Raw genomic sequence first — 18,023 nt, 5'->3', positions numbered from 1 at the left:
ACTCACTCACTCACTCACTCACTCACTCACTCACTCACTCTCACTTTAATATACAAAAGGCTAGCATTCAAACTCATGTAGGCTGTGCTGTTCTAGAATGTAACCAGTAGCTACTAAGCCCTCATAGCATAGCAGGTGTGTCAGTGGTGTAGTGAAGCCAGTGTATCCTGAATAGCTGAATCTGCAGTCATCACTGGGACCATTATGGACCTGCTCCTCCACAACAGACCCGGTTCTGTACTGTGGGTCGAAACCGCAGCCGGCTAAATAGACCTCATTTACAACGAGGTGCCTGCTGGAGAAAGAGCATACAGTATTTATGCCCCCTACATGCTGATTACAACATGCTGAGTGTGCTTTGAGAAACTGCTGCTCTTTGTACAAGGGCAGCAGTGGAGGGAAGTGAAAGGCAGGGCTTTTTGAAAGAGCTGTTGATAATCACACAGACAGATGCATGGTTGTTCATGGTTATTATTGAAGTGCTGTACATGCAGCATAACCAACGAGTAACTCGTTCTTGACAAATATGCAGGTTTGTTTTATCAGTAAATTCCTATTTAGCTATTATCGACAGAGAGTCATCTGTTCTCTCTTTGGTCCTTTTTTGACATGTATTTTTCCATATTATAGACAGGTCTTGTGTGTTTTAATCAAATCAACTATATGCACTGAGCTTGTCTGATGCTTTAAGCACACTGTTTGATGAAATAATTAAGACACACAAGTGACCAACGTGCCATTGGAACAAAGGAGTCATGGTTGCTGATAATGGGCCTATGTAGATATTCTTTAAAAAATCTGCCGTTTCCAGCTACAATAGTAATTTACAACATTAACAAAGTCTACACTGTATTTCTGATCAATCTTATGTTATTTTAATGGATGAAAAAAATGTCCTTTCCTATAAAAAACAAGGACATTTACAAACTTTTGAACGGTAGTACTAGCCATAGTACTAGCCATCAGAGACACCCTGTTACCTGGAGCTGTAACCAGGCTATGGGGAGCCCCCACAGCACTCACAATGCTCTCACCCTTACCTCCTTGTTGTGTACTGTAGACCTACTGTAGACGTGGTCCAGTAACAGTGCGTCTGTCTGTCCCTGTCTCTACAGATCAGTCAGAAGAAGCTGAAGAAGTACGAGAAGGAGTACCACGCCATGAGAGAGCAGCAGGAACAGCAGGAAGCTCCCATTGAGAGATACGAGGTACTATGCATGTTTTCCTTTTGAGTCATTTAGCCGACACTCTTACCCAGAGCGGGTTACAGTTGGTGCATTCATCTGAAGATCGCTGGGTGGGGGCAGCAACATATCACAGGGATAGAAAGTACATTTGTCCTCAAAGTAGCTATCGGTAGAGTCACACAGCATTGGCGTGAAGGAGTTGAGTTAGTCTCTTAAGTGGGCTGTGCACACAAACATCTACTTGTGCACAGCCTCATTATCCATTACGTAGTTGTAATGCCAGGAATGTCTGGAGGGGAATTTGTGTACGGCAGCCAGGTCAATTTTTAATCTAGGCTTATTCTCAAAGGTTGTTATTTACAAGCATAGTTAAACATTATATATGTCACGAGTTGAGAGAAACAGGAAGAAGATCGGAGGATCTTCAATAGTGCAGCCCGGCAACAGGCTTCTCTCTCTCGCTATTCTCCACTCTTTCCACTCACTCACTCACTCACTCACTCTTTCCTTTCTCCACTCTCGTCTCCTCTTCCAATCTTTCCACTTGTTCCTCTCACTCTCTCCTTCACCAACCCACTCCTACTTTCCTCCTCTGCCCTTTCCTTGTGTCCTGTAGAGGGAGAACCGTCGTCTCCAGGAGGCTAACATGCGTCTGGAGCAGGAGAATGATGACCTGGCCCATGAACTGGTCAGCAGCAAGATCGCCCTGCGCAAGGACCTGGACAACGTAAGGCTGACACATCATCCCAAAATTCAGTTTGTTAGACTTGTGCAAGTATGTAAACATGGGCGTGTGTGTGTGTGTGTGTGCGCGCGCGCTCGTACGTTTTCTGTTATCCAAAACCCATTTAGCTGTCAAATCCATTTTTAATTAAAATAAACATGTTTTAACCTCCGATAGGTTTGTTGTTGTCATTTGGTATTAGCTATTGTCAGTTGACCTTGTCACTGTATCCATGTGTGCAACTGTCCCTCAGGCTGAGGAGAAAGCAGACGCTCTGAACAAGGAGCTGTTGATGACCAAACAGAAGCTGGTGGATTCGGAGGACGAGAAGAGGCGGCTAGAGGAGGAGTCTGCGCAGGTCTGTCTGTCTGGCTGGCTCTGTTTGTCTCTTCGTCCGTTTGTCTGTTCATCTGGCTGGCTGTCTCTGTCTGAAAATAATATTGCTGTCTTGGAAGGACAATAGAAGTTCACTGACAATGGAAGTGAATGTGTTGGATTGATCGATAACTAATTATTTTGAAGTGAACTGCCATTGTCCTCCGGAGTATTGCTGAATATTTTTTCCATCATCAGATTGCTTTTCTGTTCATGCACCTTGGTGGGAAAGCAGTATTCTCTCTCTCTTTTTGTCCGTCTCTTTAAGACAGGGGGATGGTGGGCTCCCCCATGTACTGTGGCCGTGGTCTGTGTTCCAAGGACATGACTTATCGTCTAGCACAGGGCCTACTGTATTTCTCACTTACTTGTACAACTGTCTCAGGGGGCATCTGCCATTGCCACTGTCCTTTGCTGATGTCCTCTTGATGATTACATCTTTTCTACTCTGTGTGTGTGTGTGTGTTACTCCTTGAGTGTGTCACTACTGTACGCACTTTACAGGCCCAAGGACAGTTGACTCCTGTCCTGACTGAGATGAAGTCCTTATGTTTTAGGTTAGAGGTGAAGTTATTCATAATGCATGTGATATCAAGTTGGTGTGCATGTCTGTCTACAGCTGAAAGAGATGTGTAGACGGGAGCTGGACAAATCAGAGTCTGAGATAAAGAAGAACGGTTCCATCATAGGAGAGTACAAACAGGTACGGTTGACTATTGTATTCTCCCCATTCTGTATTCAATCAAATTGAATTCAAATGTATTTACAAAGTCCTGTTTACATCAGCAGATGTCCCAAAGTGTTATGCAGAAACCCAGCCTGGCGTTACATGGCCATTAAGGCAAGATGTTCGAATGTTCATAGATGACCAGCAGGGTCAAATAGTAATCACAGTGGTTGTAGAGGGTGCAATGGGTCAGCACCTCAGAAGTAAATGTCAGTTGGCTTTTCATAGCCGAGTATTCAGAGGTCGAGACAGCAGGTGCGGTAGAGAGGGAGAGTCGAAAACAGCAGGTCCGGTAGCTCGTCCGGTGAACAGGTCAGGGTTCCATAGCTGCAGGCAGAGCAGTTGGAACTGGAGCAGCAGCATGACCAAGTGGACTGGGGACAGCCAGGAGTCATCAGGCCAGGTAGTCCTGAGGCATGATCTTCGGGCTCAGGTCCTCCGGGGGGGGGGGGTAGTGAAATTCACACAGGACACCAGATAAGACAGGAGAATTACACCAGATATAACAGACTGACCCGGCACATAGACTATTGCACCATAGATACTGGAGGCTGAGACAGGGGTGGGTCAGGGGTCACTGTGGCCCCATTCGATACCCCCGGATAGGGCCAACCAGGCAGGTTATAACGGCACCCACTTCGCCAAAGCACAGCCCCCACACCACTAGAGGGATATCATCAGACCACCAAATTACTACCCTGAGACAAGGCTGAGTATAGCCCACGAAGATCTCCTCCACTGTACGAGCTAGAGGGGTCACAAAACCGGACAGGATGATCACGTCTGTGACTCAACCCACTCAAGTGATGCACCCCTCCTAGGGACGGCATGGAAGAGCACTAGTAAGCCATTGACTCAGCACCCGTAATAGGGTCAGAGGCAGAGAATCCCAGTGGAGAGAGAGGAGCCGGCCAGGCAGAGACAGCAAGGGCGGTTTGTCAATCTTTCACTCCAGTGCCTTGCAGTTCACCTTTGCACCCCTGGGCCAGACTACACTCAAACATAGGACCTACTGAAGAGATGAGTCATCAGTAAAGACTTAAAGGTCGAGACCGAGTCTGTGTCTTTCACATGGAAAGGCAGACCATTCCATAAAAATGGAGATAGGAGAAAGCTCTACCTCCAGCTGTTTGCTTAGAAATTCCAGAGACAATAAGGAGGCCTGCGTCTTGAGAATGTTGCATATGTGTAGATATGTACGGCATGACCAAATCGGAGAGATGGGTAGTAGCAAGCCCATGTAATGCTTTGTAGGTTAGCAGTAAAACCTAGCCCTAGCCTTAACAGGAAGCCAGTGTAGAGAGGCTAGCACATATGATACATTTCTTTGGTTCTCGTCAAGATTCTAGCAGCCGTGTTTAGCACTAACTGAAATTTATTTAATGCTTTGTCCAGGTAGCCAGAGAGTACAGCATTGCAGTGGTCTAATCTAGAAGTGACAAAATCATGGATTATCTTTTCTGCATAATTTTTGGACAAAACGTTTCAGATTTTTGCAATGATACGAAGATGAGAAAAAGCTGTCCTTGAAATATTATTGATATTTTTGTCAATAGAGAGATCAGGGTCCAGAGTAACGCCGGGATCTTTCACAGTTTTATTTGAGACGACTGTACAACCCTCAAGATTAATTGTCAGATGAATTTGTTTCTTCTGACCGAGAACTAGCATCTCTGTTTTGTTTTAAAAGTAAAACATTTGTCGCCATCCACTTCCTTATGTCTGAAACACAGGCTTCCAGGGTAGGCAATTTTGGGGCTTCAACATGTTTCATCGAAGTGTGTCGTCCGCATAGCAGTGAGGTAGAATATATTGTTAAAACAATAGTGGTCCTAAAACAGAACCTCGAGGAACGCCGAAACGTACAATTGATTTGTCAGAGGACAAACCATCCACAGAGACAAACTGATATCTTACTGACAGACAAGATCTAAACCAGGCTAGAACTTGTCCTTGTAGACCAATTAGGGTTTCTAATCTCTCCAAAATAATGTGGTAATCGATGGCGTCAAAAGCACCACTAAGGTCTAGGAGCATGAGGACAGATGCAGAGCCTTGCTCTGACGCCATTAAAAGTTTTCCACATCACATTTTCCACATTACAAGGGCAGTCTCAGTGCTATGATGGGGTCTAAAACCAGACTGAAGCATTTCGTTTACATTATTTCTCTTCAGGAAGGCAGTGAGTTGCTGTGCAGCAGCTTTTTCTAAAATTCTTGAGAAGAATGGGAGATTAAATATTGGCCGATTTTAGTTTTTTACATTTTACGGGTCAAGGTTGGGCTTTTTCAAGAGAGGCTTTATTACTGCCACCTTTTAGTGAGTTTGGTACACATCCGGTAGATGGAGACATTTATTATGTTCAACATAGGAGGGCCAAGCACAGGAAGTAGATCTTTCCATAGTTTAGTTGGAATAGGATCCAGTATGCAGCTTGACGGTTTAGAGGCCATGACTATTTTCATGAATGTGTCAAGAGATACAGGATTAAAAAACTTGAGTGTCTCCATTGATCCTAGATCCTGACAGAAATACGCAGGTTTTATTCTCACCATTCTCTCCATTCTATATTCTCCGCATTCTGTATTCTCTCCTCTGATGGCAACAATCTGGGCAGAAAACAAACATTAATACATCACTGCAATATAACACACTATTTATATAAATATATATATATATTGAACAAAAATATAAATGCAACAATTTCAACAATTTTACTGAGTTACAGTTCATATAAGGAAATCAGTCAATTTAAATAAAGAAATTAGGCCCTAATCTATGGATTGATGATCTATGGAATGTTGATTGTTGCCAGTGGAATGTTTTCCCACTCTTCTTCAATGGCTGTGCGAACACGCTGTCGAACACATCACCATCACTCTGTTCACAACGTTGACATCAGCAAACCGCTCGCCGACAGTGCCTTACACGAGGTCTGCGTTTGTGAGGCCAGTTGGCCGTACTGCCAAAATCTCTAAAGCGATGTTGGGAGCTGGCTTATGGTAGAGAAATTAACATTAAATTTTCTGGCAACACCTCTGGTGGACATTCCAGCAGTCCAGCGTGCCAATTTCACGGTCCCACAAAACATGAGACATTTGTGGCATTGTGTTGTGTGACAAAACTGCACATTTTAGAGCAGCTTTTTTTTATTGTTCCCCAGCACAAGGTGTGTAGCGATCATGCGGTTTAATCAGCTTCTTGATATCCCACACATGTCAGTTGGCTGGATTATCTTGGCAAAAGAGAGATGCTCACTCACGGGGATGTTAACAAATGTGTGTCCAACAATTTTCTTTTTTCGGGTATGCCTTGATGCTAGCCAAGATATTCTCTCACACTGGTTGAAAGGTTGTTCTATTATCTAGACGCTCTGATTGAAAAGAGTTGGTGGACCGAGACTGAGTTGAACAGTCCCCTTCTGTTATCCACTTATCCACAGTTTATTTTGTAATCAGTAAAACCAATTATATACAGTGGCAAGAAAAAATATGTGATCCCTTTGGAATTAATTGGATTTCTGCATAAATTAGTCACAGAATTTGATCTGATCTTCATCATAGTCCGAATACCTATATAAACCTTGAATTGCTGATACTATTTAAGGAAAATGTTTATACATGTTAAATGTTTATGCTTAGCTCACATAATATATCATTTAAAAGTATGTAAGGTGTATGGAATAGAATACATGTGGCAAAAAGTAATATAGACATTAATAAATGCATTTCTATAGCTTCCAAAATAGGTTTTACAATGATGGGGGAGTGCCAAGATGGCTGCACGGTGGCTCTAGTCAACACAGTCCTCCTTGATATATAAATCGTTGAGTAAAGCTCGTCCTATCCATATGTTTAATTCCTCAACACAAACTTCAGTTGACATAGCCAAAGCTAGATTACACAACACTGAGGGCGTAAAAGGTACTGAGGGCCAACAGAAATAGTCTCACTATTTTAAAAACAGATGGAGCTACCTTTTGACAGGAATCTAAAAATATGGGAAACAGCAAATGACAGAAAATGATCAAATTGATGGTAGCAGCTCCGCTGGCTGCGATGTGCCAGTTGAAAGCAGCTCTTCGGATCAGAAAGCAGAAAAACGGTGAGGAGATGGGGTTCTTTAAAAATAGTTTCTCTCTGGTCCCCATTGCGGTGCTGAGGCTGTTTTAATAGGCCTCCTAACAGTGTGATGTATGGTAGAGTGTGATAATAGGTTCCTGTGAACTGATCTGGGACCAGCAGCAGGCTGGAGATCACACACATCAGGAATAGCAGGTTGACAGACGGGTGTGTTGAGGAAAAGCTCGTTACAAGGAAAGGCAGAGCTAATTTTCCAGTTTTTAAATGTTTATTCAAGCAATTGCAAGGAATTTAACTCTCCAGATATACGGGGGAGGAACTTGATTATTTACAAGTCACACAGTCTTTTATATACTTATTCTTCACAAAGAGCTGTTTATCTCCCGTAGGGGGAGGTACGCTTACAAAAGAGCTGAGGTAATTGGCTCCACTGTCTTAGAATAGTACAAACAACAACAGCTCTCACAGCCGATGATAGAGGAGTGATAAGATCTTTAAAGCCTGAACAGAGGAAACGACATTTTCCCCTGGCTAGGTTTTTAGTGCCCTACACATAAAGAGCCAGTAATATATCACTCATCCATGCGGTATGTAAAGAGGGCACTGGACAGCTGTGGTATTATTCAACTTCAGCATTTTGCACAGAATTAGACTGTAACAAAACAATTTTGTTGGGAGCAGGTTGGGAACAAGTAGAGCAAGGGGAAGATGTGCAAGCTTTTGTTCTAGCCCAGTACTAACACACCTGATTCCATAATCGAAGCCCTTCATACGTTGCATTGGGTGTGTTCGTACTGAGCTGGACCAAAGCCTGAAAAACCCTAGTTGGCAGGGTTGTTAGCTAGACTGTCTGGCAGAGGCAAGGGTCTTGTCTTAATGATCTAAACCATTTATAACCTGCCCACAACAAAGCCTTAATAATCCCAGAGCTAAAAACCCTTCTCTCCAAATAACCACAAAACTATAAGTGACTGAGACACCGTGTCTCTGTCTCTTCTCTCTGATTGCAATCATTAATAACACATTGTTTGTTAATTACAGTAGCTTATGCATGGTAATGAATTTCTGTTTTTAGTGTTGCCTAATCGCTCCGGCAACCTATTTTAACCATATTCGTGGCGATGAATCAGGCTTTCTCTAAATTAAGATGTGTGTGGTGTTGCAGCGGTGACAGGGAGGGTGAAGTGGGATAGATGTGATTTCTTGGGTGAAAGGGGGGTGATCAAATTGATAAAATGTTCCAGTTAGGATGGTTAATTTCCCATCGATCTTCCTGTGTCCACCTCCCTGCGGTAAGGTGGGCGCATGGGGTGGGTTGTATTCATAAGGGCACACCGTAGCCAGACATTTTCCAACGGACAAAGAGTGTTTCTTATTCGACAAGTTCAGGCAGTCCCTCTCTGTTTCAGTCAGTTTTCTTCCGTGTGGTGCCTAACGAATACTCCCCCGGTGCAGAGTAGGGCCAGCCGGATGGTTAGGTAATCCTCTAATGAGAGGAGTTATGTAGTTGAGTTAATACACTTAACTGTAAGAGGATAGAGCCCACGGCCTGCCCGGGATGGCACTCACATTCAGATGAGGGAGGATTCATGGAAAGGTGTTTGTGATTCGCCCTGTGTTCTAACCTCTTGACCTTTGACCTCTATGTTGACCCCTTTAGATCTGCTCCCAGCTCAGTGAGCGTCTGGAGAAACAGCAGGCAGCCAACAAGGGAGAGCTGGAGAAGATCCGGGTGAGACAATGTCACAGGACATCACACCATCACATGACAGACTGCTCAATCACGTGACATACCGCTGTTTTCAAATGTGCATGCTTTCTTTGTGTGGCTGTGCGAGTGAGTGTCGTATTCATTTTTTATTTATTGTCCTTCCGCTTAGCAAGTTAACATTAGCTGCTAAGTTTATTTTTGTCTGTATGTATACAGGTTAGTCTCATTGAGATAAAATGTATTTTACAAGAGAGACCAAGTATGACAGCCCCCGCACCTCTCCGAAACCTTTATATGTATATACAGTACCAGTCAAAAGTTTAGACACACCTACTCATTCAAGGGTTTTTCTTTATTTTTACTATTTTCTACATTCTAGAATAATAGTGAAGACATCAAAACTATGAAATAACACATGGAATCATGTAGTAACCAAAAAAGAGTTAAAAAAAATGAAGATAGATTTTAGATTCTTCAAAGTGTAGCCACCCTTTGCCTTGATGACAGCTTTGCACACTCTTGGTACTTTGTCAACCAGCTTCACCTGGAATGCTTTTTTTGTGTATTTACATACAGCCGGAAATAATTTTTGTATATCAGAGCGACGGTAACTCACCAGCATTACGACCAGGAATACGACTTTCTCAAATTGGATCCTTTGTTCGGACCCCCCAGGGCAATTGAACTTATCCCTGAGGCTGCTCCAAAACACCGCCAGCTGAGAAGAGGTATTCAGAGTGGACTTCTAGTCCGACTCAGGAGGCGTGCACACCATCCACCACTTCCGAGTATATTACTTGCTAATATTCAGTCTCTGGACAATAAAGTAGAAGTGCTCAGGACGAGGATCTCCTTCAGGAGACATCAGGGACTGTAACATTCTCAGTTTCACGGAATCATGGCTCTCTCTGGACATACTGTCTCCGTCCATATAGCCAGCTGGGTTCTCAGTACATCGCGCAGACAGGAATAAAGAACTCTCCGGGAAGAAGAACGGCGGTGGTGTATGTTTCATGATTAAATACTCATGGTGTGGTTGTGATAATGTAAATAAACTCAAGTCCTTTTGTTCACCCGACCTAGAATACCTCACAATCAAATGCCAACCATATTACCTCCCAAGAGAATTCTCTTTGGTTGTAGTCACAGTCGCGTACAGTCGTGGCCAAAAGTTTTGAGAATGACACAGATATGATTAATTTCCACAAAGTTTGCTGTTTCAATGTCTTTAGATATTTTTGTCAGATATTACTATGGAATACTAAAGTATAATTAAAAGAATTTCATAAGTGTCAAAGGCTTTTATTGACAATTACATGAAGTTGATGCGTACCATTCTTTATTTATGGCTGTGTTCTTAGGGAAAATTGTGAGTGAGCCCACTCCCTTGGCTGAGAAGCAACCCCACACATGAATGGTCTCAGGATGCTTTACTGTTGGCATGACACAGGACTGATGGTAGTGCTCACCTTGTCTTCTCCGGACAAGCTTTTTTCCAGATGCCCCAAACAATCGGAAAGGGGATATATAAGAGAAAATGACTTTACCCCAGTCCTCAGCAGTCCAATCCCTGTATCTTTTGCAGAATATCAGTCTGTCCCTGATGTTTTTCCTGGAGAGAAGTGGCTTTTTGCTGCCCTTCTTGACACCAAGCCATCCTCAAAAAGTCTTCGCCTCACTATGCGTGCAGATGCACTCACACCTGCCTGCTGACATTCCTGAGCAAGCTCTGTACTGGTGGTGCCCAGATCCCGCAGCTGAATCAACTTTAGGAGACGGTCCTGGCGCTTGCTGGACTTTCTTGGGCGCCCTGAAGCCTTCTTTACAACAATTGAACCGCACTCCTTGAAGTTTTTGATGATCGGATAAATGGTTGATTTAGATGCAATCTTACTGGCAGCAATATCCTTGCCTGTGAAGCCCTTTTTGTGCAAAGCAATGATGACGGCACGTGTTTGCTTGCAGGAAACCATAGTTGACAGAGGAAGAACAATGATTCTGAGTCTGTTATTCAAACTCAATCAGCATGACAGAGTTATCTCCAGCCGTGTCCTCGTCAACACTCACACCTGTGTTAACGAGAGAATCACTGACATGATGTCAGCTGGTCCTTTTGTGGCAAGGCTGAAATGCAGTGGAAATGTTTATTGAGGATTCAGTTCATTTGCATGGCAAAGAGGGACTTTGCAATTAATTGCAATTCATCTGATCACTCTTCATAACATTCTGGAGTATATGCAAATTGCCATCATACAAACTGAGGCAGCAGACTTTGTGAAAAATAATATTTGTGTCATTCTCAAAACTTTTGGCCACGACTGTGTATTCCCCCTCAAGCCGATACCACAACGGCCCTCAAGGAGCTACACTGGACTTTGTGCAAACTGGAAACCACACATCCTGTGGCCGCATTTATTGTAGCTGGGGATTTAAACAAAGCTAATCTGAGGAAAACGTTATCGAAGTTTGATCAACACATTGACTGTAGTACTCGCGCTGCAAAAAACACTCGATCACTGCTACTCCCCCTTCCGGAATGCCTACAAGGCCCTCCCCCTCCCTCCCATCAGCAAATCAGATCACAACTCCATTTTGCTCCTCCCTTCCTATAGGCAGAAATTCAAACAGGAATTACCTGTGCTAAGGCCTATTCAACGCCTGTCTGACCAATCGGAATCCATGCTTCAAGATTGTTTTCATCACCCGGACGGGGATATGTTCCGGGTAGCCTCGGAGAATAACAATGATGTATACACGGACACAGTGACTCCGTTCACCAGGAAGTATATAGGGGATGTTGTTCCCACTGTGACTATTAAAACCTACCCAAACCAGAAACCGTTGATAGACAGCATCATTCGTGCAAAAATGAAAGTGCGAACCACCACATTTAACCATGGCAAGGTGACTGGAAATATGGTTGAATAAAAACAGTTTAGTTATTCCCTCCGTTGGGTACAAAATGTTGGGTACAGAGACAAAGTGGAGTCGAAGATGTCAGAAGGTGAATTCACCATTTGTAAGTCGCTCTGGATAAGAGCGTCTGCTAAATGACTTAAATGTAATGTAAATGATGTAATGAAAGTCAGCGGCTCAGACACGAGACGTATGTGGCAGAGTCTACAGACAATCACGGACTACAAAAAGAAAACCAGCCACATCGCGAATACTGAAGTCTTGCTTCCGGACAAGCTAAACACCCTTTTCATCCGCTTTGAGCATAACACAGTGTCACCGACGCGGCCCGCTCCCAAGGACTGTGGGCTCTCATTCTCCGTGGCCGACGTAAGTAAGACATTTAAACGTGTTAACTCTCGCAGGGCTGCCGACCCAGACGGCATCCCTAGCTGCGTCCTCAGAGCATGCGCAGACCATCTGGCTAGAAATTAACAAATCAACTTTTAACAAGGCACACCTGTTAATTGAAATGCATTCCAGGTGGGTACCTCATGAAGCTGGTTGAGAGAATGCCAAGAGTGTGCAAAGCTGTCATCAAGGCTCCCGAGTGGCACAGGAGCCTAAGAAACTGCTTCTCCGTGCGAGAGGCGTCACTATAGACACCCTGGTTTTGAATCCAGGCTGTATCACAACCGGCTGTGATTGGGGGTCCCATAGGGCCACGCACTATTGGCCCAGCGTCATCCAGGTTTGGCCGGTGTAGGCCGTCATTGTAAATAATAATTTATTCCTAACTGACTTGCATAGTTAAATAAAGGTTAAATAAAAATGTAATTAAAAATAAAAGGCTACTTTGAAGAATCTCAAAATTCAAATATATTTTGATTTGTTTAACACTTTTTAAAATTTTAATACATGATTCCACATGTGTTATTTCCCTGTCTTAATGTCTTCACTATTATTCTACAATGTAGAAAATAGTAAAAGTAAAGACAAACCCTTGAATGAGTAGGTGTGTCCCAACTTTTGACTGGTACTGTATATGCGTGTATTTCAGAGGGACTGGGTTAAAAGCGGAAGTCGAATTTCACCCCTTGTATTCACTTGACCAATAAAGTGATCTTAATGCATCATGGAATGTAAAATGTATACTATCAGCTATGTATGATTATAGCCTAATATTCAAACCTCTGCCGTCTTATATGAGAATTAGGAGATTAGGACAAAGAATCCATTTCTATTCCCTTTTGATAACACAGACAGAATAGCCCACTTCTCTGTCTCCCTGTACCTTAGGACTCTGGATTGGGATATTGGATGATCATGGAGTTGGTATACAGCTTCTCATTTCCGGACTCGGCGAGGTGATGGGGTGAGGTGAGGTGGAGGATGAGAGGGCTCTTGAAACTGCGGAGGACTATATCTCCCGTAAAGGAGAAACCCTCAGCCTGCCACCTCTTATCACCCTGCTTACCGTCCTCACGGCCACATCACTACTATTGCAGCTGCCTGTACTTACTCAGACAACACACCACACACTGGGGGAAAATGGGAGGGAGATACCTGTGTGAGCTAGCTGGAAAGTGAGGAAGCCCCAGTGATGTCGTTTTGTAAACTGTGCCTGCTCTTAGATGCTCCGATTTGGGTGGTGTATCGTTGTGGTACAACGTGACCTGGTTTAACCTGTGTCTGGGTCTCTCTCACTCCAGTTGAAGGTAAAAGGCTGGGAGAAGTGCAGTATCTTGTTGAACAGAGAGGTTTGTCTGAAGGGATAGGCTTAGAGGTCTAATGGTGTAAGCTGTGCCTGCCTGGTATAACTGGTGTCCTGGTCTCTCCCCTGTACAGGTGAAGGTAGAAGGCTAGGAGAAGTGCAGTATCTTGTTGAACAGAGAGGTTTGTCTGAAGGGATAGGCTTAGAGGTCTAATGGTGTAAGCTGTGCCTGCCTGGTATAACTGGTGTCCTGGTCTCTCCCCTGTACAGGCGAAGGTAGAAGGCTGGGAGAAGTGACTTGCCTCTGTGGTGTAGCCATGTTTTAACCCGTGACCCCGCTCTATGCGGTCTCTCCCCTACAGCTGAAAGTCGAAGGCTGTGAAAAGTGCTCCATCCTGTTCAGCAAGGAGGGTCGTCTGAAGGCAGCGAGGAAGCTGAAGGAGGGCAGTGAGGAGGAGACGGACGAGGAGAAGGAGGCTCTGAAGAACCAGCTCCGAGAGATGGAGCTGGAACTGGCCCAGACCAAACTACAGCTGGTGGAGGCAGAGTGCAAGATACAGGTACTAGGCTCACTTCAAAATACTTCTGCTTAAATTATTGTCATCCGCACTGTAGCTACCCACATAGACTAAACTCAGCTGAGATCCTCGATCAGTTAATTTAAATCCTAACAGTTCACGATTTCATTACTGAAGGGAGTTTGAGGCAATACACGTTTTCATTCATTCTAGTTTTAATCTCCTGTTTCCTTACACCAGGCTGTCCCTGCAGCTCCAGCCCATTGCCTAACCTCTTCCTGGTATGTTTTCTTGCCCCCCTCCGCAGGACTTGGAGCACACCCTGGGTCTGGCTCTCAACGAGGTACAGGCTGCTAAGAAGACCTGGTTCAACAGAACCTTAACCTCCATCAAGACTGCGACGGGAGCACAGGGCAAGGAGACCACCTAACTTGAGACACTCCTCCTCGACCATAGACTGTCTCCTTCTCCCCGCCCTGCTCCCAAACCTCCCCCTCCCGGCCTCCCCCTCCTTCTCCTAGTCAGAGGTACCACCACTCACTGGACTGGAGCAAACCAAAACTCACCGTGACACGACGGGGGTTTTAAAAAAAGGACTAAGCTCAAAGGTACCACTGCCCCAAACGAAACAACGTACTTAATTAAGAAAGAAAAGAGAGGTTTCAACGTTAGTCTTTATACTACTGATATTTAACAGGTAAGGAAGGAGCTTTCTAGAGAGCCACCTGAACTGTCCTTCCAGTCCAGACCTGGGAAATACAATCTATTTTACTGTCCTCTCTAGACTGCTTGCACAAACAACTCCAACTGTAATCTAAGTACTACGAGTGCTAACCGACAGCCTCTTGCTTTTTCTCGTTTCCGTTCTACGATACCTTTCTTTTCTATATGTGTATGATTATGAACATGCTCATGTATAGACGTGTGTCTGTGAAGACTGAGCACACCAGAGTGTATGTGTGCGTGTGTTAGTGTGTGTGTGTGAACATTTAGCCGAATGTGTGTGTGTGCATGTTTGTGTGTGCATGTTTGTGTGACTGACGATGGTTCTGAGTGTGTGGCGGTGAACCTGTGAAGCTCGGAGTGCGAGTTTAGTGTATGAAAAGTGGGTGCTGGAGGTTGGCGCTATATGAGGAGGAAGAGGATCGTATTGACGAAGCCTTGAGGCGAAGGGTTTAGGTGAACGAAATGTACAGCATAACAGTAGATATATTAGCAACAGCCTGGGGTCTGTCCGGCCGGTTGTGCAGTAGCAGACGGAGGCCACTAGTGGGCGATGTCCTGGTGGTCCTGACGCAGTCCTCACAATGCGCTTTCTGGGCCGGGACAGGCTGGGCTCAAAGCATGGGGGCTCCGAGGCTGGAGCTGCAGATATAGAGATATGGGTGTGGCCCTCCCTTGGCTCAGATCCCACCCCACACACTCTTTCCCTCCACGGCTGTGTCTGAAATGGCACGTTGGACGCGGCTCATCACTCCTCCACTCTTGAGACCAGCTGCTCCTCTGGGGTTCCTAGATGACCCCTCATGACCTCATCGGTCTTGGTTATGTTTTATGCCGTGTTATTTTAGCTCCATGACACGACCCCCCCCCCCAGAACTAGTCAGTGACCCCACTCTCCCAACATAGACGTAAACACACACAGATGTTACAGGCACCTACCTATGCACACTCTGACTCCACTCTCCCAATGTAGACATAGACATATACACACATCACAGCCAGACACCTACCACCTACACTTCTGAAAGGGAGAGAAATGGCGATATGGCACACGCATGTCATCTGGTTATCAGTCACAGGCTGTGTGCTTATGTGTGCACTCTTATGTGGGAGACAGAGACAGAGGGTCAGACAGAGACATAACTGTTGGGGCTCATCAAAGTTCAGAGGTCGTTGGAGGTCAAGCTGGCATTCTCCCTAAAGGAGTCTGGTGCACGTCATGAACAGAGGATGTCATGAACAGAGCTGACATATGATTCCTTGTTTTACATGTTTGCTCGACATAATATATTTCTATCTGAACGCTCACTAGTTAGAGCTCTGTGTCCATATTGGGGAAGGTCCTACTCTCTACTGACAGTCCGTGTGTGGGTTTGTGGTGGGAGGAGCGGTCTTTGCACCTTAATATTCATATTTATAACGTTTGGGATCCGGCTAAGCTTGCTTAAGTCTGTGTTGATGTCAGTGGAAGAAGTAAGGCCTGTGCAATGTGCTGAGAACAGAGGCTGCTCCGTAAGGCACTGGGTTGTACATAAAAAGCATTCTGATGATGAGTTTTTGTCTATTCTTTTGTATTTCTACTTTCCGCTGTAAACTGTACTAATTAATAATGTTGCCCAAAATAATTAAGGACTGTGTTACAGATTAATGATGATCATAATGTATGTTTTTTGCTCAAAGCTTCCTTTGCTTTAAATGTCAGGCAAAACTTCTGTCTCATCCATAACATGCCAAAATGTACCTTCTTTCATCCAACATTACTGAACATGTGGAACATTGTACTGGTGTAGATTGCATTACTCTGCATTTCAATATAAAGCTATGAACACAGGCCTATTTGTTGTTCGTTTCATTTTTATGCTCGTCCGAATGTATGGATGGATCATACACGTTTTATAGCCCTGACTATTTCTCCTCTTCTTCTCCCTGCATGTTGGCTGAATATAATTCAAGTCATTATAGGGTCTCTATTCTGCTCCATGATCAATAGAATGAGTATCAGATTCCCGTTGCCATATTACCTCTGGACATAATGAAGCAGAGAGATCTGATGTCTCACTTGTCTGTCTGCCTGTGACAACTCCTGGGGCAGGGTCCCAAATGGCACCCTATTCCCTATACAGTTCACTGTTTTTGACCTGGTCAAAAGTAGTGCCCTATAAAGGGAATAGGGTGCCATTTTGGGATGTAGCCCCCTACTATCCTGCTCTACTGAAAATACCTTGAAACCCTTTTAATACATCCAGGTCTCTTTCTTGCGCTCTTTTCAGAAGGATCCTTCTCCCTCGCTCTTCTTTATATAGTTAAATAAAGGTTAAATAAAAACATTTAAAAATATCCCTCTCTCTCGATCCCTCCGTCTTTCTCTCTCTCTCTCCCTCCATCCCTCTCTCTCTCTCCCTCCGTCTCTCTCTCTCTCCCTCCGTCTCTCTCTCTCCCTCCGTCTCTCTCTCTCTCCCTCCGTCTCTCTCTCTCTCCCTCCGTCTCTCTCTCTCTCTCCCTCCGTCTCTCTCCGTCGCTCTCTCTCCCTCCGTCTCTCTCTCTCTCCCTCCGTCTCTCTCACTCTCCCTCCGTCTCTCTCTCTCCCTCCGTCTCTCTCTCTCTCTCCCTCCGTCTCTCTCCGTCGCTCTCTCTCTCCCTCCGTCCCTCTCTCTCCCCCTCCGTCCGTCTCTCTCTCTCTCTCCCTCCGCCTCTCTCTCTCCCTCTGTCCCTCTCTCTCTCCCTTCGCCTCTCCCTCTGTCCCTCTCTCCCTCCCTCTCTCTCTCTCTCCCTCCGTCCCTCTCTCTCTCTCCCTCCGTCCCTCTCTCTCTCTACCTCCGTCCCTCTCTCTCTCTACCTCCGTCCCTCTCTCTCTCTCTGGTGATTAATAAGGGCCATTGCTCAGGGTCCCAGTGGCTCTTCATCCTTCCATCCTACCCCTTTTTATTCCGCTTGGGAGAAGACCGTGAAGGGACTATAGCAGGGTTGTCAAACTCATTTAGCCCCATTTAGCATTCAGTCTTCAACGAGGTCCGGAGAGCTGCACTGGAAATTTGTCAAATTTCCTCGCTGTTAAAATGTTGGACACAGTCAAGAAACTTTAGGAATGTATGTCCATTATCATTTCTACACATTTTCGATTTGGTTTTAGTCTTTTTAAAGTATATTGAGTTTTTTTGTTCTTCTCAAATCACAGCAGGCCGGATTGGACCCCCTAGTTGGCCATATGTTTGACACCTCTGGACTAAAGCGATAGACAGGTACCATGGTAACAAGGTAGAGGAGTACCCCCTCTGTAATGATATTGTGCAGTGATCGGGTTTCTTTCTCTCTCTGTGATCTAACTGCACCGGTGTGGTGACAGTGGGGTTTGGGAGGAGGGTGAAAA

The 18,023-nt window shown here is 44.8% G+C and overlaps 1 protein-coding gene across 4 annotated transcripts in view; it reads left to right on the top strand.

The window, feature by feature from the left end:
• The window catches only part of LOC135517624 (rab GTPase-activating protein 1), a 127,098-nt gene extending 110,611 nt beyond the window's left edge, over positions 1-16,487 (top strand). For 3 of the 4 annotated variants that reach the window (XM_064942103.1, XM_064942102.1, XM_064942105.1), the window contains 7 exons: positions 1,116-1,208; positions 1,804-1,914; positions 2,165-2,269; positions 2,906-2,989; positions 8,756-8,827; positions 13,778-13,975; positions 14,241-16,487. In XM_064942103.1, coding sequence (XP_064798175.1) covers positions 1,116-1,208; positions 1,804-1,914; positions 2,165-2,269; positions 2,906-2,989; positions 8,756-8,827; positions 13,778-13,975; positions 14,241-14,363 — 786 coding nt within the window. In that variant the 3' untranslated portion in view covers positions 14,364-16,487. The other variant, XM_064942104.1, reaches the window with a different exon arrangement.
• The last annotated feature ends 1,536 nt before the right edge of the window (positions 16,488-18,023 follow it).

Source organism: Oncorhynchus masou, chromosome 28, assembly GCF_036934945.1.
Source record: "Oncorhynchus masou masou isolate Uvic2021 chromosome 28, UVic_Omas_1.1, whole genome shotgun sequence".
NCBI lineage: Eukaryota > Metazoa > Chordata > Actinopteri > Salmoniformes > Salmonidae > Oncorhynchus > Oncorhynchus masou.
This window is presented reverse-complemented; position numbering and strand designations above follow the sequence as displayed.